We start from the raw sequence: 26707 nt of genomic DNA, 5'->3' as shown, positions 1-26707 counted from the left end.
CACTTTTGGCTTCCTCCTCCGATGAGGTCACCGACGTCCACTAGAGGCCTTCCTTCAATAGGCGAAGGCCAACCACCCTTTTACAGCTTTTCTCCTTTTGACAGGTTTAGGAGACAACCCTTACAAGTTTTCACTCCTCTCTTGAATGATCAACACTTCGAAAGAAAGAGGGAGAAAAACTCTAGCCTTTACAACACTTTTAAGCTCTCAAATACTCAGAATAAAAGCAAGCTTTTGGTTGCCCTTTCATGCAGAAAGGGTGGGGTTTATATAGGCCACAATCAGTTTTAATTTGGGGCTCAAAAGTGTCCATTCCCATATTTTCGGGGTCCTGGCGGTACCATCGCCATAACTGGGTGGTACTACCGCTTGTCATCTATCACTGAGCAGTACTACCACTCAGCTTGGGCGGTACTATCGTCTGATAGAGCTCGGAGACCAAGCTCTGGCAGTACCACCGCTTGACTAAGGCGGTACCACCACTGGCAGTAATAACTGTCGGTGGTACCACCGCCTGATAGGGGCGGTACTACCGCCCAGAACTCCTAGGAGACCGAGTCTCCTGGGTGGTGCCACCACCAGCCAAGAATTCTAGGTCCGAATGGGCTGATCCATTCGGCCCAATTTGAGTCTGCCAAGGGCCTAGTTGGCCCCAGATTAAGTTGATAGGATCACCTCCCAATCCTAACTTAATCTATATACTAACTATGATAATTAAGACATCAATACTATTGAATCTCGGATTTTGATGATAAAGTCAATTGTCATTTGTTGTCTAATGTATGTGTTGAGATAAGTGTGCAGGATTGACTACGATGAAAGTAAGACATGCAGTAGGAGTTGCACCGGAGTCATGACAATGATCACGTTGGGAGTTCGAGAGCTCGACGGAAGTTCGGACAGTCGTCGGAGGTTCTGCGGGAACAAATCCGAGAAGTCCAGAAGCTTGCCAAAGGAGCTCATCGGAACTTGCCAAGTGGATCGTCGCAAGTCCAGGAGTTTGCCGGAAGTCCGCAGGAGCATCACCGAGGGTTCGTCGGATGATCGACGGAAGTTCACCGGAAACTCGCCGGAAGAAGCGATTGACGCACCGGAGCAAGCTGCAGAATTTGTCTTAGGAAATAATCGTAGTTAGCACATTGATTAAGTTAGAAATGGGAGGTGATCCCATTAGCTTAATCTTAGGGCAATTGGGCCCTTGAAGAACTCAAATTGGGCCGAATGGATCAACCCATTCGGACCCAGGTTACTATGGGAGGTGCAACTACCCAGGCAGGGAGGTAGCACCGCCCAGGCTATGTCTCCCAGTAAGATTGGGCGGTGCAACCTCTTCTGTCAAGAGGTAGCACCGCTAGAGCTCAAGTTTCGAGCTCTGCTAGGCGGTGCAACCTCTCTAGTCAGGCGGTGCAACCGCCTGAGCTCGGTCTTCGAGCTATGGTAGAGAGGTGCAACCGCCCTTGACAGAGGTGGCACCGCCCAGAGTCTCAGTCTTTGAGCTCTGCCAGGCGGTGCAACCGCCCCAGTCAGGAGGTGCAACCGCTTGATCCCGGAATTCCGGGAATTGACAGATTTGAGCTCCAAATTTGAACTGGGTTGGGGCCTATAAATACCCCACCCATTCAGCACTGAAAGCACAGAACACACACTCAAAATCTTGCTGTCTTTCTGTGTTTCTTAGAGCTCAGAACTGCTAGTTCTCCTCTTTCTGTTCTTCAAAGTTTGAGTTGTAAAGAGAGGAGAGAAAACTTCTGTAAGGGTTGTCTCCTAAGCCCGCCAAAAGGAGTGAATCTGTAAGAGGATGGTTGGCCTTCGCCTATTGAAGGAAGGTCTCTAGTTGACGTCGGTGGAGGAAGCCAAAAGTGGAGTAGGTCTAGATTGACCGAACCACTCTAAATCTCGGTTTGCATTTCCTTTGAGCATTTTACCTTTACTGCAAACTTTTCAATAGCTTACTGCCCTCTGCGATTTTATGAACGAGTTTCAAGGTTCAGACGTAAATCTGCGTTTAGACGTAAATCTGTGTTTAGACGTAAATATGTTTTTTCGCATGATGATCTTATTGCAGATTGCATTTACGTTTTGAGTTGTATAATAGCAGCACACTGCCTTTATACTTCTGCTTAAACTACATTTTATCTAATCAAGTGATTTACGAATCGGCACTTAGACGTAAATCTGTTTCTTCGTACGAACATCGGATTTTAGTTTGCGCCGATATTCTGGTTTTCATTATAGCTGCAAACTGCCTACATAGATTGACTGTAACCTTGCTTAGTATCAACTTTCATATAGAGTTGTCTTTATCGTTCAAACGCAGCTTTCGGTTTTAATCGTAGAAAGTTTTCCGCTGCACTAATTCACCCCCCCCTCTTAGTGCTCTCGATCCTAACAAATACTGCAGATCATGTTCCGGTGCGTCAATCGCTTCTTCCGGTGAGCTTCCAACGAACATCCGACGAACCCTCGATGATGCTCCGGCGGACTCTCGGCAAACTCCTGGACTTGTGACGATCCTCTTGGTGAGTTCCGATGAGCTTCTTTGACAAGGTCCTAGACTTCTCAGATTGTTCCCACAGAACCTCCGACAACCGTTCGGACTTCCAACGAACTCTTGAACCCCCAATATGATCTTGGTCTTGACTCCGGCTTAACACTTGCTGCATGTCTTACTGTCATCACAGTTAATCCCGTACACTTATCTCAACATATTGATTAGATAACCAAATAACAATTGACTTCATAATCAAAATCCGAGATTCAACATAAGTGAGCGAGGGCGACTCGATACCCGAACTCATACATTACTTGTCCCGACCTCTGCAGACCAAGCTCAAACACTGGGAACTTCTTGTATTCGGTAATTTCCTCCCTCACTATTTCAGGCGCCACCCAATGCTCCTCTTTTAAAGCCTCTTGCACCGCCCGGGAGGCAAACCGTGCAGCCTCGACCTTCTAAGAGAGGGTAAGTAGCTCATCATCCAAATCCTAAACTTGCCCCCGACTCTCCTTCAATTGGCACTGGGAGTCGCCCAACTTGACCTTCAGTCGTTCAACTTCAGCTTCCAGATCCACGGCACGCTGTTTGGCTACCGCCACAGTCATTGGACCATGCCCGCCTTTCAGCTCCTTAAATTCTTGACAAAGGCCTGAGTTCATCTCACCCAAGCGCTCGATCACCCTGCCGACATCGTAGATACGATCGATCAAGGCCATGGTGTAATGTTGGCTCTGCATTAGGGTCAATGTCAGCACTATGTTTGGATGGACAATGGTGGGGAGAAGCACCAAACTTACCCAAACAAGGGACTTGGCCACCCGATCCATCAGCACCATGGAAGGCGAACAGTACAGTTGCTTTGCTAGCATCGGATGGAGCACCCCTCGCAAGAACTCTTGGGTTGCCAACCCATCAGACCAAATCTTACTCTCAGCCTTGAGAGTCAACTATCTCGTGCTATAGGGGGCCTTGGCTCCTCCTCCACAAGGTCGGCCATACTAAGGGCTTAGAAAGGCTCACCCTTGGAGCAAGCTCGGATGTGACACAAGTCCCGCATCGACTTCGGGCGCACCATCGACTTTCCCGAGGGACCATCGGCGAAGGATCTAGTTTGCCACCTCTCTCACGCACAGGTTGAACCCTTGCCTTGGGATACGCTGCCTGACTCACACATTCCCTGAGCCACTGATTCGTGGGTCGCCATGCCCTTGGACACCTTCCAGGTTCAGACATTGGCCTCTTTCTTTGACCGACTTATCTCTGGCTCCTTGGGTGACCTTGACTCCCACATCGACGTGCTCTTCTTTAAAGGGACCCTAGGGTCGGACTCCTAACGCTCCCGAGTCGATTGTGCCACAGCCAAAGGGTGGGGCATCCCCTTCAAGGACTTGAGGTTCACCATTTCTACGAACGAAGGATTAGTTAGTAAAACACACCAAAAATGAAGGAAGCGCTCCATGCACAAATCTGACCGTACCCTAGGGGCTGGGCTTAGTCCCGCTTCGACTAGCCACTCCTCGGTCATTCCCCTGATTGCCCGTGAGGAAGACAGAATCTCTCTTAATCACTCCACGTGCTCGGTCTCCTCGTGGGAAAGAAATGGGGGAACATTATTGATGGCTCGGGAAGTCCATCCGATGCAAAACCCCCACCCCCGACTATAGCTCACAAAAAGGTGACGAGTTTTCCACCCTTTGTTGTTAGAGGGTGCCTTGCTAATCTTAAAGCCACCTCGGGCGGTCAAGTAATATCCACCTTACCCCTTGCATAGACAAAAGCAGACTAAGAAAAGTGTTCGGAGCTCGATCCCCACCCCCCAGCACTCCCTTAGGAAAGCCACTAGGTAATGCCAAGAGTTCGGCGCCATCTGGGATGGTGAAATCCCCCACCAACGAAGGCATTCTTCGATAACTGGATGCAAGGGGAACCACAGCCCCACCTCAAGAGCATCTGTGGTTAGACCAAACCTGTTGGGAAATGGGTCATTAGGGCACTGATTAGGACACAGAGCATGAAGCCCATAATTCTTCGAGATACTGTAACAACCCCGAATTGGACCTAAGAGTTCCTCGGTCACCACCGAGTTGATGTCGTGCCATGATCTCATCACTTAAAGGGTTGCGAAGGCCTTCGAATCCACCAGGGGCAAGCCACCTGACGAGGAACTGACCACCTCTATCCTAGAACTACCGAAACCTGAGTCGCTGACCTCAGGAGCCGACTGACTCGAAGAAGAAGAGGAAGACGAGGAAGATGAAGACATCCTGACCTCAAGGCAAAGAGCAATGATCCGAGACGTAAGCAGGAGAACGATGATTGAGTGATGCCACCACACTACACAGGAAGGGGTTTATAAAGAGGAAACCCGCTGCCATAAGGTGACGCTTGGGCTCCCCGAGGTAAGAAATAATGTCAGCATTAAATCTGGCATAACTCACCAGATTCCCCAGATTCGCCAAGTTCTCACCAAGAAACCCATATGCTGCTAGAAATTTCCCACCAAAACATATGATGTGACAAATCACGGACAACTACCCTCCAAACTTGCAAGGAACCACTCGGTCAGTTGTCGCACAAGCAACACCTCATCTAGTCCATCCAGTGCCCAAGTTGAGTGGCTCAACTAACAGAATCAGTCTTTGCCTAAGTCGTACAACTCGTCCAATTCTCGCATGAGCAACACCTCGTCCAGTCCATCCAGTGCTCGAGTTGAGTGGCTCGGCCAACAGAATCAGTCTTTGCCCGAGTCGTACAACTTGGCTAGTAGTCGCACAAGCAATGCTTTGTCTAACCAGTCCATCCAGTGCCCAAGTTGAGTGGATCAGCTAATAGAATCAGTCTTTGCCTAAGTCGTACAACTCGGCTAGTTGTCGCACGAGCAACACCTCGTCCAGTTCATCCAGTGCCTGAGTTGAGTGGCTCAACCAATAGAATCAATCTTTGCCCGAGTTGTACAAGTCGGCTAGTAGTTGCACGAGCAACGCCTCATCCAACCAGTCCATCCAATGCCCGAATTGAGTGGCTCGACCAACAGAATTAGTCTTTGCCCAAGTCATACAACTCGGCCAGTTGTCGCACAAGCAACGCTTCATCCAACCATTCCATCCAGTGCCCGAGTTGAGTGGCTCGGCCAACAGAATCAGTCTTTGCCTGAGTCATACAACTCGGCCAGTAGTCGCACAAGCAATGCCTCGTCCAACTAGCCCATTCAGTACCCGAGTTGAGTGGCTCGGCAAACATAATCAGTCTTTGCCCGAGTTATACAACTTGGCTAGTTGTCGCACAGGCAACGCCTCATCCAACTAGTCCATCTAGTGCCCAAGTTGAGTGGCTCGGCCAACAGAATCAGTCTTTGCCTAAGTTGTACAACTCGGCCAGTTGTCGCATGAGCAACGCCTCGTCCAGTCCATCTAGTGCCTGAGTTGAGTGGCTCAACCAATAGGATCAGTCTTTGCCCAAGACATGCAACTCGGCCAGTTGACGCATGAGCAACATCTCGCCCAACTAGTCCACCCAATGCCCGAGTTGAGTGGCTCGACCAATAGGACTAGCCTTTGCCCGAGTCACGTAACTCGGCCAGTAGACACTCGACCGTCACTTTAATGACCCAACCATGCCCTTAGCTCCTCATGAGGATCTCAGAGCACGCCTTGTTGGGGGGAGAAGTGATATGGCATATTATGGATTCTGCCACATGGACACAACCCCCACCTCACCAGCCCAAGCGTGGAGCCTCGAGAGGCAGACACGGTGCCATGTCGGATGTGCCATTAGGAATCCGGGATAACGACCACTCTCCTCCCGCGCCGTTTGGGGCCACACCAACCAGCGCCGCCCTAGTAAGGACCGCACCAGGAAGCATGCGGCGTCATTCCACATATCCCGGGTGGCGAACATCCGAAGGTATAAACTCGCCGCTCGGGGAGTCGACAGCCGTGCAAAAGTCGTGTATGATCAACCCTTAGGCACTATGATAAAAGCCCCTTGCCAACATCTGACAAGGGGAAGATCTTCAACAAAAAGGAATTCCACTGTCTTAATGTTCAAACGGGCCTAAGTCGGGAATCCCTTCCCCATCCCAACCTAGGCTGGTGTGCAGGGATCCGATGGCAACAAAGGTGAATGAGCTCGCTGAAAAGGTGCATCTCAAACGATCCCGAGCTCGACCCGATCAGGAGAGGACCTCATCCCTGGGACGACCTTGGACATCACCAATCGGACCAAGCCGTATAGACTCATCGACCATGACATAAGGTTTATCAACAAGATCGTTTCTAAAAAGGACTTATTAAGAATTATCATGGCCTTAGTAGCTTATTATAATATTGGGTTATATCATATAGATATAAAAATAATATTTTGAATATGAATTTATATGGAGAAATATATATGGAACAATTTGAAGGATTTACATAAAAGAAAAAAAAATATTTGATTTGTAAACTTAAGAAATTAATTTATGACCTTAACAAGCTTCTAAACGATTTGTTATATCATTTGGATTAAATAAATGCGTTGTTAATCAATGTATGTATGCGAAGGTCAATGAGAATAAATTTATTATTTTGACTTTGTATGTGGATAGTGATCTTGGTTTACTATACGAAACTAATAACTTTCTCACCAAGAATTTTTTGATGATTAATATAAATGAGACAACTTATATTATTAGCATAAGGATATTTAGGAATGCACCTTAATTATCGATAAAACTATATCAAAAAATATATATTGAATGAATCTTAGAGAGATTTAACATGCAACTTTACTCAATAAATGCTACACCTATGACTACAAGTGAAAAATTCAGAGTAAGCTAATGTCCTAAAAATGTCTTGAAAAAAAATTAGGTGAAGGGTATTTTGTATGCATGCGCAATTAGAACTCTACTATATATTCATATCGACTAAATATTAATTTTACAATTAGAATATTAGATAGATATTATAGTTACCTAAGAATAAAATATTGAAAGGTTATAAAAAAAATAATAAAATATATATAAAGGATGAATGATTATATGCCCATGAGAGATTAGATCAAAATGATAATATTTTCATATATTGATTCTATAAATTACTTCAATAATAGAAATTTCATTTTGTGATTTATATTATATTAGTTGGAGGTATAATTTATAAAAAAAGTATAAAATAATATATTATTATATTATTGATAGAGAAAGTTGATTTAATAACATTCTTTAAGACTACTAAAGAATTATGATATTTGTTAGAGAAAGTGGTTAGACTCAATTGTCAAGTCATTGAATATATTTTATGATATATCGTGATAGTTTTTTCTCTAATAATAACAAGTATTATGGTGGTTCTAAGCATATCGACACATAATACTTAGTGGTTAGAAAAGGAGTTTAGAAACAACTAAATATCAGTTAAGAATTTGAATTCTAATGTATTGATTACTTGTCCATTCCTTAAAGTCTTACGATATAAGATATTTAAAAAATGTGTTCTTATGATTGGGTTCACAAGCAATCTATGACTATGATATTTGAATGAACATTATGATAAATATTTTTATTTACATAATTAAAATTATTATTTTTGCTATCTTATTTTTTATTTATGTATGTACATATTATGCTTGTACATGATAATAAGATAAATTATAAGGATCGTTATGGATTGTATTGAAAAGAATTGACAGTATTATAGTAAATAAAAAGAATTATAACACAAATGACATATAACCAGTATGACTCGATTGATAGTCTAACTTATATAGTATTTTGATATTTGTTGGATATATCAATATATTTTATAAAATATGCACATATAATTTTGTTTTCAAAATTCAGAATCCAATCAAATAAAACTATTTTAAAATAAATTTTATTTTATTATTATGATTTTAAAATTTTTATTTTGCATCTCTCTTGATTTACGAGTCAAGTGGGAGAATGGTTAGGCTTATAACCTAATTGATGAGATATATTAAAAATAATAATTAGATTCTAATCAAATTCTTAAATATTGATCTTCATAAAAAGGAATATCCAATATGCCTTTATAAACCCGCCCTTATACAAGAAAGGTTTGTGTTTTTGTGATTTTTCTGAACGCGACTCCACAAGGATAGCCTCGGGAGAAGTAAGAGAGACAAAGAGGGTTAGCTTCTTACAGGGATCGAAAATGGGTCGAAAATGATAATAACAGGAGATATTTCGATTCGATATAAGCATATTGAATAAAGATAAGCATCTTTTTTTCTCATATCTAAGATATATTAGATTTTAATCCTTGACATTAATGTTTCTGTATTATAAATTTATTTTTAACAATAGGATGAGTAGGATCCATATATTTATACCTCGTACCTTTCTTCCTGAAGTTTCGCTTCTCCAACGTCGACCGACGTCGATGATCCGCTCTCCACGGCAACTGAGAGCATCCTGGTGACAGCGTTGTACTCGCTAAAGTAAGAGCGGAGGGTGAAGGATGCACCGAGGTGAAGACCGGAGATGAAGAGCTTGGCCAAGAAGTGGTTGCCGTGGTGGCGGAGCGCAGGGCACAACTCCAAATCGGAGCCCATCGCCTAAACCATCGACCTCTTCTGTAATAACAGCTACAGAAGCAGAACGTTCAGAGAGAGAGAGAGAGAGAGGCCATTGTTCCGTTACTGCTAATAGCAAGCTATTATAAATATCGTGACCGGTGATGGGATGTTAACACATGGATGGCATACTAAACAGTGGTCAGGACGACTCCAACTCAACAAATATATTGGCATTAATTATGTCATAAGATATTCTAAGATGAACCAAAGCTTTGATCCTACTCGATTATATATATATATATATATATATATATATATATATATAAAATTAACCCATAATTTATATTTATACTAATAAGATTAGATAGGTTTCACACTGACTACTGATGACCTAATTAACCATCAATCTTTTTCATCTGAGTTGACTACAAATAAAGATTTAAATTATCTTTTGCTAGATAGAGTGACAGAAATAAATCCTTATAATTGAACCCAAATAAATGAACGTGCAAAAGCACCACTGTGATTGCAAAACCTATTTTTCTTCATTTATTGCAGAGCTGCCAACAAGGAGGAAACCAGAGTGACAACTAAACTAGGTTGATCTGTTGATCTAGATTTGAGCAACTGATCTAAAAGATTAATTATTTGAATGGATCACAGATGAAGCCACCATCATTTGATGTTGCAATCAATGATCCTGACGTCTAAGAAGTCAACACCTTAGACTAAACAATAGAATATATTTCCTCCCTGCTATCCTCACCTCAATCAACATTATTACTCAGGATGGTTTATCTCGAGTGTCAGACGCAGAACAAGTAACACTATCAGTATCTCTTTCAAGTGATTCATGGTTTCACCATCACACTCGGTTGAAAGATGAAAGCTCTTGCCTAGACTGCCACTACCATTCTTTAGACCAACAAATAGCTGCAATCTGATCATATGTCGGCATGCACTGCAAATTGTTGCTAACTTTAGCTTTAATAGCAGCCAATGCTACATGTTTTTTTGTTTCAAATTTGAAGTCTTCAAGTTTTCCTAATAGAGAGTTCAACCGCAGGCACATCATCTGAAACTATGATAAAGATTGGGTTAGCAATACTTGTTGGGTCACAGAAAACAAGAGGAAGGATTCGGTGCAACCAAAGGTGCACAGTGAACGTGTTCCGCAGCATAGAGAGAGAGAGAAAACAACAGAAAGAGAAAATAAGATTTTTAAGATTTCTCTTGACGATCGATGACCAAACGTTATCAGTTTTAATCTAAATTTTATACGAAGAATCCTTACAATAAGCTCTACAATCCTAATTATGTTAATCTATATTTTACCATCTTTGAGGTACTTTCCTGTTATACCCACTTTGTGAGACCTAGAATTCTTTTTTGAGGAGATTCATCGTTCTTGAGTCAAAATCTATGAGTCAAAATCTATGATATTGATGTTATTGTGATCCTCTAGTTATTTTAGAGAAGACTTACTATAAACATGTTATCATTCCTATTGATAGTAAAAATTTAATGTGGACTACGATCCCGTGATTTTTTTCATATTGGGTTTTTCACGTTAAAAGATTTGATCTCACAGTATTGATTCATTTTTGCTCTATTGTTTATATTGTGCTGATTGATATTTCTATTTGGATATCAAGTTGATATTTTGATGAGGAACTCGTTTTGATACACAAAGAGGGAAAAAAATTTTCCGCTTTAATAGGTTTTTTCCTAACAATACTGTCAAACAATAAACTAATATTAGAAGAACACACAGATATAGTCCAGAAATTCATGCAACTTATCTTGCAATAGATGGATGCAATAAATGTTTCAAGAACAACATGAAAACGGTTAAGATTCATATTCATATTATCTGACATAATGGCTTAATAAAAAGATCTCTAGAGTTTGTTTGAGCTCACAGAAATTGTAATGTGACATAATAGCAGACATCTTCCTTCACATATTTTTTTCTCACTATTTACACATTTTTCAGCAAAACTAAATGAGAACATGGTAACATTGAACATGAGAGGTGGTTTGTAACATGTTCTCATATAATTTTGAAGTTTTAAGTACAATTTATTTTTTGAGATACAAGGGGCATAAATCTTGCATAATGATGCTTGTTAACACTGCCAGAACTTGATTATCTAGAACACTTTTATTAAAACAATAGACAAAAGAAATCAAGTGTCTCTTGCAAATTAGTATTCGATAATCATTTGTGTAAATACAAACCTTTTAAGAAGATACAGTGTGAGCTTGCTGTAAATTTGGCAGGTTGAAGCTGAACTCGAAGAGCGGGAAAACAAATACAGATCTGCCGTACAGCAACAGCAGATGCCATCTCCTTTGACATACAAATAGGAAGCCCTCTCAATGCAAATTAATCCTGACATTGTTAGAAGAACAAATCACATCACAAAGTAGAGAGTAAGCTCATAGAGTCAATTTTGATCATGTACAAGAAACACATCAGATGATATAGATGATCAGAAATATTAGACTGATAAACAAAGGAAAAGGAACCCACAACAAGATATGCTATCATCAATCACTGTTCTGTATGAAAAATATGTCATGCTATCATCGATAACTATTCCATATGAAAAATATGTCATTCTTAAGCAAGACAGTAAGAATGCACTTAGTCTAATTGAAATTTTACATTTAGTGATCATGCACAAATTATTTAACACATTTTGTACAGGTTGTTTATTCATTTCTAATCATAAACGTTTAGTTAAAGTTTTAGAAGATGATAATATGACCTCACACATCTTCTATAAATTGCCTACTTAAATATTAGGCACACATAATAACTTGATAAGGAAACTCTTAGAAGTTAGAAAACTTTGAAAAACTTATGTAGCCATCACATTGATTTCTACCTGACTTTCTAGATGTTTAATTAAATCTGGCTCAAAGTGCCAAAAGATCAAGTTTTATCCATCATTACTTCACTTGTTTCAATCTGAACAGCCAGTCAATTTTCTTTTCGACACCTAGTAACAACACATTAAATCTCAAAGCTACTTTTGTGCATATAACCATATTTTTTATGGGTATATTGTAGCAATCTTAATTTAATAATAATCAGATTATTTCTTTCCTTGTGCATATATGTCACTCTAAGAAGTTTGCTTAATGGCAAAAATATTGTCCTTAGGTTAATATGTGGACTCCCTATATGAAACTTTATGCTCTGCTCTTGTCATGTGTTCCTAGAGTAAGTTGATTGTCCATTGAAAGTACATAAGCATAAACTTCATATAATTCATAGGTTATCTGATACACAATATAAACTGAAGAATTAGTATAAAATACTGGGAGAAATGAGAAGCTGAAAAAAGCTAGTGAAACATCTTAATCAAACCACATAATCAAAATTCACCATTACGAGAATCCCTTGTTAAGATTAACTCGAGGTGGCCCATCGATGTCTGTCCATTCATGGGTTCCACGGCTGCAACAAGTGAAGCCTCAGAAAGTAACATATGCCAACAATACATGCATACTTAAACCAACTAAGGCTTCAAAACCATCCTTATGCATGCATTCCATGACCAATACAAAGCTGAACAACATATGGACTCTCCTTGCGGTAGGAAGAATCTTATCTTCATCACCCTGTCTGCTAGCTAGATGATGACAATTTCTATCTTTAACCAACAAAGAATCATTTACCAAATAATGCAATTATTTGTTGGAATAAACTTTTCAAATGTAATGTTTTTTTTTTACAAGGGGTAAGTGAAGAAAGTGGGATTCGATTCCAGAACCTTGCGATATACTTTCAAATGTAATGTTGCTAATGATGAAGCAAAATATAGATTTTGGCCCCTTTGCTTGTAAACATATAATCTATCTCAAGCTAAAATATGAAATATTCCATTATCTTGGTCTATACCTTCATTTATCCAATTGATTGGAAAAGTTGATAGAATCATTTCACTTCCATAGTTGTCTTAATAAGCTTGTCTTGAAGCAAATCCAACATGAAAAAGGTAGTGCAGTACTTGCAGCTTTAACATGTGATAATAATACATTGTGTACTTGACTAGTACATTCCAAAATGGACCCGGAAAAAGATCTCCTATATGTATCCAAAATCAGCAGAAAAAGGGTTTCAAAAACATCCCACATGGCATAACACCAGATACCATTAAGGACTTGTTTAAATAATCTTTGAAGTGGCAATTACTACAAGACATCTTCCATCTTAATTGACCTTATATCTTGAGAAAAGTGCACATTGAATCTACCATTCAACGAGGAGATACAGCAGCTATGCTATTAGATCAAGTCCAAGTATCACCCTTCTCAGGGATAAGGGAAGAGGAGGAACACTAACAGAACAAACACTACCCACCCTGCAACATGATCAAGTCAGGCTCAAGTAGAGATCGTAGGCACCCAATGTTTGATAATTCCTCATACGTGATTCAGAATGGTGTAAAGAGTGAGGACATGCCAAGGAATTTTCAAGACTGTGTTACCAATACAATAGAAGAATGAACCATCAATAAATTTCACAACAGAAGCCTCTTGGGCCATTCTCAAACCAAGGGACACCAAACAAATCAGTTTCCGATCCAGATCAGATCAACACAACTTCAAGTAATTGGAACGAGGTGACAACCTGCAAATGGTTAACCAGACCTAAGCAGAACCAATCAAACAAAACCAATCTAGTCATCCTACTAAAATCTCATATAATACATCAAGCAACAGATTTTGGCTAGAAATTATTGTTGGATCAATACAACAACAACAAAATGTAAGTCCCAACTATTTGTGATCGGCTACATGGATCTTTTGTCATCATTGAGATATATAAAATACCATTTATTTAGTTAAGTTTAAAGTACTTAAATTTTTATTTATAGTTTTTATTAAAGTCTTTTTAGGTCTTCCTCTACCTCTTCTTATATCATATTATTGGATCAATCAAGTCTCCTAAAGTAGTTACAAGTTCCTTGCTATTTTGGGAATCAAAAGTTCCTCAAGGAAAGCAATAAAACTATGCATGGAGACTTCAGTTCCGTTGATGATTTTGATTTCTCAATCACATTTCATCCAGTTCCTACGCCACATCTCATTAAGACAGTAAATTTTCCTTTTTTGTAAGTACAGACTAAAAATGACATGGCAAACTCATTCTAAGGTTTTACATGTCAATCATTCACATTGTTTAAACCAACTAATTATACTGAAATAAATAAAAACTAATTCATTCCTAGAACTACAGAATAAGGAATTCCAAAAATTAATAATCATTAAAAGAAGAGACATAATTTTAGAAAAGAGTCAACTGGTAAGAAGTGACAAGAAATACTAAATAGGGAAGAGAGGCAGCTCACCAACTAAACAAGTAGAAGAGGCATTTGGGCAGCGTCCCACCGCTCACCCCCTGCTTTAAACTCACCGGGCTGCACCCCACCCGGATCAACACCTTCCCGGTGCTCTTACCGCCCACCTGGAGCCCCACCTTCGTCCTCAACTCCACTCCGAAACGCACCTCCTTACTCCTGAACCCGGCTCGAATCCTCGCCCCAGCCACCTCATCCACAGCTACCCCCTTCGCCGCCGCCGCGAACCGAACCACCGTCCGGTTCCTCCTCCCCTGCTCGAACCCCGTGATCGCCACCGCCCCCACCCCCACGTCACCGTCGTCGTCCGCCACCACCACCCGGGCGTCCCCGTCGCCGTACTCCAGCACGATTCTCCCGTTGGGGTTAGTCGCCAGGATCCCGACCTTGATAGCCGCGTCGAGGAAGGTCCCGTCGGGGCTGGCGACGACGCGGAGCGCGGTGGCGTTGAGGGACTCGAGGCGGAAGGAGGGGAGCCGCGGCTGGAACCAGAGGTAGGCGAGCCCCATGGCGACGGCAAGTAAGGTACCCAAGACGAGGGCCACAGCGGAGGCCCAGCAGCAGACGCGGCAACAGCAGGAGCGCCGCGGTCGGCGATGGCGCTGCTGGGTTAGTGGCTTCCCGGGCTGGCGGAAGGCCGGGGGCAGCGGCTGCCGCCTGGGCGGCGGCCTCGGCGCTGCCGGGTACGGCGCCGCGGGGTCGAGGTACCCCGGTGGCTTCTTCAGCATCGGCTTCGACGTAGGCCTCTCTTCCACCAGCTCCTTCATTCTATTTATCCTCTTCCCCAATATTCAAAAAATAATGAACATATTCCTTCAAAAAAATCCAAATAATCCTACCGAAATTATTTAACCGTAAATTCGATATCACATCCAAAGAATAATAATTCAAAATTAAAAAGCGGAATTTTTATGGACAAACGAATCAGAACAGCAAGAAAAATGAAAAAATAGGATAATAAGCAATCCAACGGTGAGGATGGCCACGCCGTGCTTTATGATTGATGGAACCGAAGCTGCATCGATTAAATGGGGGCTCAGCGCGGAGATTGTAGGATGTCTCGCAGGGCACGCGAAGGTAGGGAAACAAGCATCTCAATATTCGCGTGATCGACCGACGGGGCGTTCCGTTCGGGGGAGGTCGAAGGACGAGGCAGGGAGCAGTGCTTCTTGCACCCGCGGCGGAAAGTACGCCTGCCGTATCGGGAGACGGGGGGAGACGGGGAAGGTGGCAGGCTGGAGTTCTTAAATGCCTGGCTCATGGAGGCAGGTGACGTGGGTGTTGGGGATTGGGAGAACCGAGCAGGAAAAGCGGGGCCCACGCACGATGAGTAATTTGCACCTCATCCTACACTGCCAATAAACAGCGAGTACGAAGTATAGCAGGCACGAAGTATACCTGTTTCAAGTTGTCCATATATATGACGTTGATGAGAAGCACCCAGCGAGAAGAGGAGACGATCCATGTTCGCCCACGTGAACGCGCCCTCCTACTTTGTCCTCTTCCTCCAGCCCCGGCAGCGGCGCCGAGAACGCACAAGAAACTACAAGAACAGGGGGAGGACCACCAAGTGTTTGTTGTTATGCCGAGCCCTGCGTGTATTGTGGTCAGTGTCCAATACGGGGTAGAGAAGGATGGGATCTCGCTGTTACGGCAGATGGAAGGTCCCTTCCTCCCTCTTCTTTTTATCCTATAGGCAGACCACATTAACGCACACAGATAAGGAGATAAAACTCACAGCGACAATTTGACAAACGGTAGCGTTGGGTCATCGTCGTGGCCATTTGTGTCCCGCGGTTCACAGTATTTTCTTTAGAATGATGAACACAGCTGGTTTTGGAATCATTGCCACTTCCTTCACGCGTTAAGTGGAGGATGTTAAAGCATATATTAGATCCTTTAATAGTATTGCAACCTTATGAGCTTTGTGGTAGTCCAGTTTCTGCATTTCCTTATCGTCAGAGGACAATACATGCTTTAACATCCTCGAAGAGCTATAAAATCCTTGTGGACTGACATGCATCGAAGTTTCCAGATATGTTTGACATTAAAAAATAATAATAATATTACGTCCTATGAGAAAATTTCTCTTTTTTTTGGTAACATAACAAAAACGAGATTTGATCTCAGGACTAACTAAAGTCTCAAAAACTAATATAATAAATACTATGTTCCATAAATATTAAGGAATATATTTTGTATAGCTGACATGAATCCGTATAATTTAGATCATATGTTTTAGATCAACACTATATTCGTATAGAATTAAGCTAGCTTAACGCACATCTAGTAATCTAGGTTATTTTAGCGAAACCAGCATAAATATGTAAGTCTATATGCTATATTGGTGAAGATTTAAGCTAGATTTTAACAATCTATATTGATAATGTTTTAAAAAGTATTAATTTTAAAATTAACACGAATGATAATAAGAAAACAAAATGCTAAATTTAAAAAGAAATCATACATCAACCTCGGGACCACAAATTCCCGCATGAACTCTTCTTTATCACCTAATTGAACATTTGAATCAGAGTCAAAAAGGACAGAGAGTTAGAGAAAGACCATTGTTTGAGAATTTAAGCCAATTGTCCTTCCTAATAAGAACACAAGGCAATGACAGGAAAACGGTGAACTCCTCCTACATGGCGGTAACAGGCAAAGGAATACTGAATAAACTACTAGGGAGTTGGCATACATGTGGAATCAACAACACTAACAAGCCTTGCTACAGATTGCAAAGTTGTGACATAACAAAGCAATTGAAATGATTGACTCACCGATTAAGCATCATCGCAATTTCACAATCGAGTCAAAGGCTCTAATTCGTCGACCACCACATCATCTTCAAAAAGAGAGTCATAGCTCAAGCCTCTCACGACATCAAAGAAGTGAGCAACAGCCTCTTCTGGGGTGTTGACGAGAACGCCATGACCCAGATTAAGTATATGCCCCCGTCTGCCAGCACACCGCACAACCCTGTAAATGAACATTTCAATTAGTCATATACTACATCAGGATGTCAAGTTTCAAGTGAACATTCAAAATGAGTTTAAACCAGCCTTGACATCAAGAATACCATGTCTTCCTTGGCATAATGAAGTGCAGGCAGGATAAAAATCCAGACACCACCTCTATCAGCATGATAAGTCTACTATGCACAAATGATTGTCCAGGATGGCATTGTTTATTTTGTATCAGTAAAAAACAGTCTCAAGTAGGAATTCTGGAGTAGTGAAAATGAATTTACACAGAAATAACAAGGTGATGAAATGAATTGAAATGGACAGACATAAGCCGATATAGAAAGATCATCTTTCTCTTGACTTGCTTATATCATCAGGCAAGATGTTCATCAAGTGAAAGGATACTACATGTACTTTCCACTTTCAAGATTGCTGCTGTTAGACAATCACTAAAAAATTGATTTTTTTTGGGGTCATAAATAAAATAAAAAAGAGTGCTATAATGAACATTTAGACTATAATGAACATTCAGAATAAAGTAAGGAAAAAGTAAATTAAGAAGTTGACAAAGTTGCTTCTGAAGTATCATAGAACTGCTTCATTTAAAACAGATGGCTTTGGTGACCACAAGCAGCGACAGCCCCCAAAAATTCAAATAGTTTATTTAAGAACAGCACATTGATTGGAGAAACATGTATTAATTAATGTATGCTAGAGAAAACTCCCAGATGAAACATTTACAAGAGGTATTTTCACATTGTAAACAAAGAAAAATAGATAGTATAAGGATAATATGCAGAGGCTGTTCTGGAAAACAAAATAATTCCTGATAAGAGCAGAAGAGCTTCAATGTCATAAAAATTTAGAACAAGTTGACCCATGGCCATTTGTTGTCAAAATTGACTTCAAATTTGGAGTTTCCATTCTATCTGCAGAAACAAAGTGATTTACTTATGTTCATCTGCATATTTAAGCCACATTAATTATGTATGATTTGACTTCAAGAACATTCAAGCATCAAACAGAAGTAACATAAAATTCCTTACGGATTTAAAAAGATAAATGACCTTTCCTAAAAGCAAAGAGCTAACTGGTACATGCTATTTAGAACATTTAAAGCATGGGAAGAAAGCCAGCCTGCTAGGAATACATAAATTAAAATAATTAACACATATTGTACTAACTAGAAACCAATGCCACTGACCTATGGATTTCATCAGTCAAAACAGGAAGAGGGGAGAAAAGATATGCGGGGTCAACATTTCCCTGCACATTAACATTATTGCCAAGACGCCTCCTTCCATCTGCCATATCCACCGTCCAGTCAAGCCCAACCACATCAACTCCAGTTCCAGTCATGCGCTCAATTAGACCACCATTACCATTGATATACAACACAAGTGGTGTCTGAGGGCATTCTTTCCGGACTGAACTCACTATCTGTATGATTGAAGGTACTATCAGATGGCAAAACTGGTAATTTGTCCTTTTTGCGATCAAGGGATTTAACCATACTTGCTTTCTTACATAAATGTAATAAGATCAATTACATCATTCATAATAAAGAAATTCCCATATAAAGAAGAAAAATCAATGAGGTGCCAGATCCAAATAAAAATTTCAGTAAACAAAAATGTTGGATGAAAAAAGAATTCAGCAGTAAACATATCTTAACAATCATTTTGTTGACCTTCCTTACCTGTTTGATATATGGTTTTGACCAATGTTCCCAAACATGAGGTGGCAATTGTCCACCCCAAGAATCAAAAATTTGTATGCACTGAGCTCCTGATTTCACTTGGAAAATGATATAGTCAGATATTGCTTGAGTTAGATGAGAAAGGAGAGCCCTCAGGACATGTGGTGCAGTATGGCACATGCGTTTTATAGTTGTGTATGTGCGAGTAGTACCCCCTTCCACAATATATGTAGCGATTGTCCACGGTGCCCCAACAAAACCAAGCACTGCTGCTTTCTTCCCAACCTGTGTCACAAAAAGGGGAGATCAGAAATCAGAAAAAGAAAAGACAACATGACATGTTCAAATGTAACTTCCTGCATACAACTAGAAAGGTAACCTCAATCCCCAACTAAAATTGTTATGAAATGAGAGAAGGAAATTCAGCAACAACTGACCCATCTCACAATTTACATAGTGCAACTGACAAAAATAATGTCCAAATAGTACCTGGTGTCAAATATCATGGCATACCGTGCCGTATACCAGTGTACCAACTGCAGCAGCCAACACCAACAAATGTAATAATTGATGTACCTAGATTATGTACCTGTACCACTATCAAAACCTTGAACAGTATTATACTAACAGATTGAAGTCTGGAACTCAACTGCCTTGTCAAAGGAGCTGGAGGTTTATACATCCAAGACTTACCCAATCATCAGAGATGGTCAGAGAGCACAAGTCAAAATCAAGAAGGCCCAATGGGAGGATTGCCAAATAATCCTGAAACTAATGCTCAATTACTAACCAAGGCAACTTGAAAAAACGCTGAAAAATGGGTGTGGGAGTCCTAGCGCATGACACTCCTGCCAATGCAATGCTTGTGGAGGGTCAACATACAAAGCTTCACGGCTCAAGTAGAGATACTTTTTCTATAACTCAAACTCTAATCACCCAAGATGCAAAAAAGCAACCCATGATACCACGGCTCACCATACATGTAGAAAGAACCATCTTACAAAATGCAATTAAAGAGAAAAGAAATCCAAAAGGCTAGGAGACATGTAGAAAGAACCATTTGATAGTGTTAGAAAGCTATCGGTTTTTTTTTCTCATTTTTTTCATATACATCGAGTACTAAAGCAAGCATATTCATGTATCAAAATGAGAAAAAATCAACTGGCTGATTCACTATTAGAGTCAATTAACAAACCCCATGGTTGTTTTTGTGTAATTTTTTATGCAAGTTGTAATTATAATTCCAGATAGTAACACATAAGTCTATGGAGATTATATTAAATTTTAATTTGTTGAATGTTTTGGGAGTAACAAAGCTGATATCTACCTCCCCACGCAAGATCATCAGAGACTCTCCAACAAATTGAAGCTTCTCTAGGTCAATGGGATGCAAGCATTTAAGCCCTTCCTCATCACAAATTGGTGATTGAATAATAGGCCCTTTTACATCTTCTATCTCAAAAGGAACACCAAATGCAGGTAGAGGTGTAAGTATGTCAGAAAAAATAATGACCCCATCTGGCCGAAAAGCTCGCCATGGCTGCAAAGAAATTTCTACAATGAGATCAACTGTCTCGGATCTCACTCTGAAGGATGGATATTTCTCGGCAAGCTTTCTGTAAACAGCCATATACCTTCCTGCTTGGCGCATCATCCATGCCGGAGGCCGACTTATTGCATTTCCTCTAGCAGCCTGAACCAGAAGTGGATCTGGAAAAATAATATTTAAAACTTCAACGAAACCATGTTTAACTTTCTTAAGAAAGATAACTTTTGAATGTGAGCCTACATAAATTTCAATCTTATATACCGTTGTTGCTCAAAAGATATAGAGAACACCTTAACACGATGTATTATGAAAATAAAAGGCAAAACATGTATTCATATCATATTGTAAGATAATCTTGACTATATGCCTTTAGGATATTGATCTGGTTTAAAACTCAACTGAAGAAAAACCCACTAGAAACCATGCATAAGATGAATGAAACAATCAAGGAGGAGACAGAAGATGTTTGAGAAGTTTAGCCATCTAACTGATACCCTAATGCTAGAAAAGGACCTTAGTTGACGATAACCATAATATTTTCTTTTTCAAACAGTATTGTTGTGCTTCCATAAGATAAAAAAAATCCAAATACAAAGACAAATTTTCCATCTTGCCAAAGTTTTTTCCACTAGAAACACATTATCACATGACAGTTTTTTGTTGGAGGATTCCCTAAAATGATTTGAATAATCACCAAGATGCTGAATTGAAAAAATAGCAGCTTACTCTATTCAAGGGGCAAAATTAACTCCATATAAGCCTCAGACCAATAGAAGTGAACTCTAGTTTTCTAGAAAAAGTTTGCTTAGAGTCTCAGTTGAGTAAATTTAGCTAATATAAGCTAAAAGTTGTAATTTTCTACTCTTTGAGTATTTAAAGGTGTATTTGTCCAATATTTTAGACCTTATTTGATGGTATTTTAGACATTTTATATGCATCATATTGCTGCCAAAGCATCCTATCTTAGAAATAGTCTGGGTCTGGCAAATTTGAACCTACCAAAAACAGAGTAACATCATAAAAGCATAGCTTTGGTGAACAATAATGACCCCAGTTAGATGTTGACGCGAAACCAATCTTATCAATCTTTTATTCAAATAAATTTGATTAGTTTGGAGGTTATTTTGCATATCACAAGTTGCCACATGGCAACATACTGAATGATTCCAATCTAGTTTTCTAGTTTACTCAAGGAAGAAAGAATTATGAAAATAATTTGAAAAAAATCAAATTATGATTGTGGTTGAAGACTCCAAGTCATGATGAAAGATTTTGTGAAGATTGATCTCTGCGAAGATGGAAGCATATTAATCAAAACTATTATCCTCTTCAAAGGGAAGATCAAATCATTTGATTTGATTCAATTGTAAATTTTTCACTTTTATATTCTTCTTTTCTTTTCTTCATTTGTTGTACTTAGCCTATAAAAAGGGGCAAGAACATTGTAATACAAATCAATCAGAAATGGATTAATGAAATGAGTTCTTTTCCCATCTTGTGTGTGAGTGGTGTGAGGCCACATTTGTTTTCCGATTGCATGATTCCATCATCCACGTGCGAGACATGCGGAGGTGTGAGCCCTTCATCCTGGAAGTGTCCTCCTTGAGCCAGAGCGAGTCTGGTACTTATCCATTTATTTTCCAATTATCTTTCAGTTACTATCTTCTATTCCTGTCTTTTATGTTCCTCTATTATCAAAAATATATTCTGCCATTCTTGTCCAATATCAGTTTGGTATCAAAGCTCTTGGTTTAACCAAAGTGTTCTATCATCAAGGTCAATTCATATCTCAATTAAATGAACTCGGGGCAAATTCCTACACAGAGAAAGCATATGACACAGAATCAATCTTCTCTATCTTTTATTCAAATAAATTTGATTAGTTTAGAGATTATTTTGCATATCATAAGTTGCCACATAGCAACATACTGAATAATTCTGATCTAGTTTTCTAGTTTACTCAAGTAAGAAGAAGATGTGAAAAGAATATGAAAAAAATCAAATATGATTGTGATTGAAGTTTCTAAATCCTGATAAAAGATTTTGTGAAGATTGATTGCTACGAAGATGGAAGCATATCAATCAAGAATATTATCCTCTTCGAAGGGAACATCAAATCATATATTTGATATAATTCAATTGTAAAATTTTTACTTTTACAATTTTCTTTTTCTTTTATTGTACTTAGCCTCTAAAAAGGGGCAAGAACATTGTAATGCAAATCAACCAGAAATGGATCAATGAAATGAGTTCTTTTCCTATGTTGTGTAAGTGGTGCGATGCCACATTTGTTTACCGACGGCATGATTTCATCATTCAAGTGCAAGATGCGAGAAGGTGTAAGACCTTAATCTTGGGAGTGTTTTCCTTGAGCCACAATAAGTCTGGTAGTTATCTATTTATTTTCCTATTATCTTTCGATTACTATCTTCTATTCCTCTCTGGAATGTTCCTCTGTTATCAAAAAAAATATTCTGTCGTTCTCGTCCCACATCAGATGGCCTCACACCACACGCCTAATTCAATTAAGTCCAACGATCCTTCTCATAAAGATACAGAATTAAAGATTTTTCACTTCATAATGGAAGCCAAGGACAATCCTCAAATCTTGAGAAAACAGAAGAAAATAATAAATCACATTCTACGTCTATTTTCGCCTACAAGGCCCATTATTCTGACCATCACAAAAATATATAGTGCAAGCGAACCATCAAACACCAAGGTAAGAAGAGGAAGCAGGAACACAAGAGATGAAGCGCTACATTGGTGAAGAAAACTAGGGGGCGTACCGGAAGATAGGGTTGCCCTAGGACATCTCTGCCTTTTGGAGAGGAGCCGAATGCTTTGGGTCTTTAAATTTGGGCGCAAACCAAGACGAACAGAGGAGTCGGGAGAGCTCCGAGCGATCAATAAGCCACTGCCAACAGAGAATATTCCAGTCAGAATTCAGTAAATTTTAGGGGGAAAAGCATGTTTCCTGTCCTTCTTCCTCGGCGCGAAGAGAGAGAAGAACCGAACCTCCTCAGAGGAATCGAGCTCGAATACATTTCACCACCTCGGATGGTAACAGATATCATAAAGATTGGCGAACAAATCGGTGGTGAGGGCAATAACCGGAGAGTGAAGCTTTCTCCGCTCGCTCTCGCTCTCGCTCTCACTCTCCTCCCCTTACCTCTTCTTCTATCCCCGCTTCTTCTCCTGGAGCCTATAGGTGACTGGACCAACACAGACTCGCGTACGCCTATCCGAATTGGCCAAACGATGCATATAAATCTAAACAAAATAAATATAAAATATAAAATAAAGGGTATTTTATCGAAAAAAACTCGCTATTAACTTTTTATCGCTTTCATATTTGTTTTTACTTGAGTATTTTTTTATAAATAATAAAAAAACCAATTGAACCAGTAACTCATAAATCGTTAAAAATTGAACCCATTTTGAATTGATTTAATCAAGCCTCCTTTCCCTCCTCCATCTTTTATTTCTATGTCTCATGAATCGATTTTGAATTGATTCAATCAAGCCTCTCTTTTCTTTCTCTGTCTCATCTCATTTCTCCTACTTAGTCTCCTCTTTGTCATTTGCCTTCGCCTCCTCTGTCTTCACCTCTACCTCCTCATCTCTTCCTCCACTTCCTCATCTTTGACCTTCATTTTCTTACTTTCCTCCTATTCCTCTATCTCCTCCCCCTATACTTTATCTTAAATTTTGAGATGTAGTTACACTCACTTGATCACAGAACATATTATAATTTTTTATAATAATTAAATTTTATAAAAATTAAAAAATTTTGTACTAATAATCTTAAAATCATGTTTAGTGTTTCTCTGAAAGTTTAGATTAGTTTAGTAAAAAGTTGAACAAGGTATAGTTGAAATTTAACTAAGTTACCATTACACTCAGATCATATTACTGGGTCAAACTATTTAAAATTTTAATAATTAATTATCATAAAATTTAAAAAATAATATAATCATATGACAATCATGTTTTATTAGTTTTCTAAAATCTTGGATTGTGAAAGTTAACCAAGTTATATTCAAAATTGAACTAAATTATATTTGATCACAATATGGGTTCAAAACATCCAAATTTTGATAATTAATTATTATAAAATTCTCATAAAATATATAATTATTTTAAATAATTTCTTAGTTGTTTTATGACATTTTAGATTAGTTTAGTAGAGGTTAGCCTATTTACACTCAAAATTGAACTAAATTACACTTAGATTGTAGAACTATTCAAAAATTTCTTAATTTTAATAATTAATTATAATAATATCCATAAATTAAATTAAGATTATTGATATTTTTATTTTTTAAAAACTTAAGATAATTAATTATCAAATTTTAAGATTTCTTGAACTGATATGAGTATAACTTAGTTTAATGTCGGAGTGAATATTTTGAATAGATTTTGTGATTGAATATAATTTAGTTCAATTTAAATGTAACTTAATCAACTTATAATGAACAACCCAAGCTTTTAGTATGACATGATGAAGATGAGGTAGAGATTAAAGAATAAGGAGGAGGAAAGAGGGAGAGCGAGGAGGAGGTGGTGGATGAATGGGATGAGATGAGGGAAGAGAAGGTGAGGAGGCCACAAAGATAGAGGTAATAAATGGGGAGGAGAAGGAAGGGAAAGGAGAAGGGGATAGGAGAAAAGAGACGAAAAGTTGGGTAAGGAAGGGGTTTATAAATCTTGATATGAACTAGATCGAACTAGTTAAATAGAAAAACATTAGATTATGAATTCTTTATTAATTTTAATGTCATTTGACATAGAAGGAGAGGGTGTGTTAGTCTAAATTAAAAAAAAAAATGCACCATGTAAAAAATGAATGGGGAGCATCATTTGATAAAAACTAATAATAAGATTTTTTTCTGATAAAATATCCATATATATATGATGAATATCTTGTACAACAATAAGACAAGGGAGAGTATCGGTCCTAGAATTAATCTAAACGAATTATGAAAATGCTTGGATTTTTAAATTGAAGTTTAGCTCAAATATATGTATCTTTGTGTAAAACTAACAATCATATATAGATATCAGTCATTAATTAATCTCTATTAATCAGTTATTACAATAATGATATTGAAACTAAACATAATATTAGTGTTGATGGGCAAACATGCTATTCCTGATTTTGAAAGGATAGATATGCAAAAAATTTTGATAATTTATTTTGTGATTATTCTACGATGGAAAGATAGTTGAAAATATCATTTATAAAGTAAATTTTTGATGGTTAAAATAGAGATGAGCATTTGTGTTATGATGGAGTACCTCTTAGATGTAAATAATTTCAATAAAACAATTGTTAGACTCATCAAGGTTTCAATAAATGTTTTACACGTTAGATAATTAAAAAATAATATAAAAATATGTATCTTTGAAATAAAAATATTGAGGTGGGTTCATGAAGGTACTTTTTAAAATGAGAAAAAAAATCATTCCTGAAGAATTATGTATCCTTTGATAGAGTAAAAATTATTATAGGATACGTTTTAGATATTCGGTAAAGAGATTAATAGATATTATAGTTATAAAATGTAAATAATTACTATTAATGATAGATACCATAAAATATAAAAAGGACCTAAAAAGAGTTTATTAAAATTATAAATAAAATTTAAAGTACACTAATTTAACTAAGGATATAACTAACGATATAAATTGTTGTTGTTGTTGTTAATTGCTGCAAGCAATTTTTCAGTTATGGCATTATTAAACCAAATGCCCCAAGTCCTTGCAGATTCTAAAAGAATAAAAGAAATAGTATTACTCATAAAATATTCTTAATGATATTGGTGTAAGGTTTGACTTATCTTTATTTAAAAGGATTATTATGGGCATTGAATACTGATACCATAAATCTAATCATCCATCGAAATAGACATAAAGAGTTAGATCATGGAATCATTCCTCATCACCTTCACTCCTTATAAACATGGAAGACATCGGACTAATTATAGATTATCCTTGTATTTGGACCCTCCTGGCATCACAGTCCCTATAATTTTAAAAATTATATTAATTTTCTCATAGTTATGAAATTAAAATAATTCATTCTATTTTTAATAAAAT

At 38.6% G+C, this 26707-nt stretch overlaps 2 protein-coding genes across 4 annotated transcripts; both read right to left on the bottom strand.

Annotated features, from left to right (window-relative positions):
• Positions 1 to 11052: 11052 nt before the first annotated feature.
• Positions 11053 to 15748, bottom strand: LOC103988718 (NDR1/HIN1-like protein 6). Its single transcript, XM_009407334.3, has 2 exons — positions 14383 to 15748; positions 11053 to 11411 (listed from the first exon to the last, which is right to left on the bottom strand). Exons 1-2 carry the CDS (start codon positions 15156 to 15158, stop codon positions 11396 to 11398), a joined length of 792 nt encoding a protein of 263 aa, XP_009405609.2. The 5' UTR covers positions 15159 to 15748; the 3' UTR covers positions 11053 to 11395.
• A 1104-nt stretch (positions 15749 to 16852) lies between these two features.
• Positions 16853 to 23836, bottom strand: LOC135584836 (uroporphyrinogen decarboxylase 1, chloroplastic-like). 3 transcript variants are annotated; one of them, XM_065113569.1, is made up of 6 exons: positions 23624 to 23836; positions 23395 to 23522; positions 20384 to 20766; positions 19057 to 19341; positions 18562 to 18797; positions 16853 to 17370 (listed from the first exon to the last, which is right to left on the bottom strand). In XM_065113569.1, the coding sequence occupies exons 1-6, from the start codon at positions 23680 to 23682 to the stop codon at positions 17193 to 17195; spliced, it is 1269 nt and encodes a 422-aa protein (XP_064969641.1). In that variant the 5' UTR covers positions 23683 to 23836; the 3' UTR covers positions 16853 to 17192. The 3 variants fall into 3 exon arrangements, with proteins under 3 accessions (XP_064969641.1, XP_064969642.1, XP_064969643.1); XM_065113570.1 differs by having other exon boundaries at positions 20570 to 20766; positions 23624 to 23835; XM_065113571.1 differs by having other exon boundaries at positions 23720 to 23835.
• Positions 23837 to 26707: the final 2871 nt, after the last annotated feature.

The sequence above is a fragment of the Musa acuminata genome, chromosome BXJ2-6 (assembly GCF_036884655.1).
Source record: "Musa acuminata AAA Group cultivar baxijiao chromosome BXJ2-6, Cavendish_Baxijiao_AAA, whole genome shotgun sequence".
NCBI lineage: Eukaryota > Viridiplantae > Streptophyta > Magnoliopsida > Zingiberales > Musaceae > Musa > Musa acuminata.
This window is presented reverse-complemented; position numbering and strand designations above follow the sequence as displayed.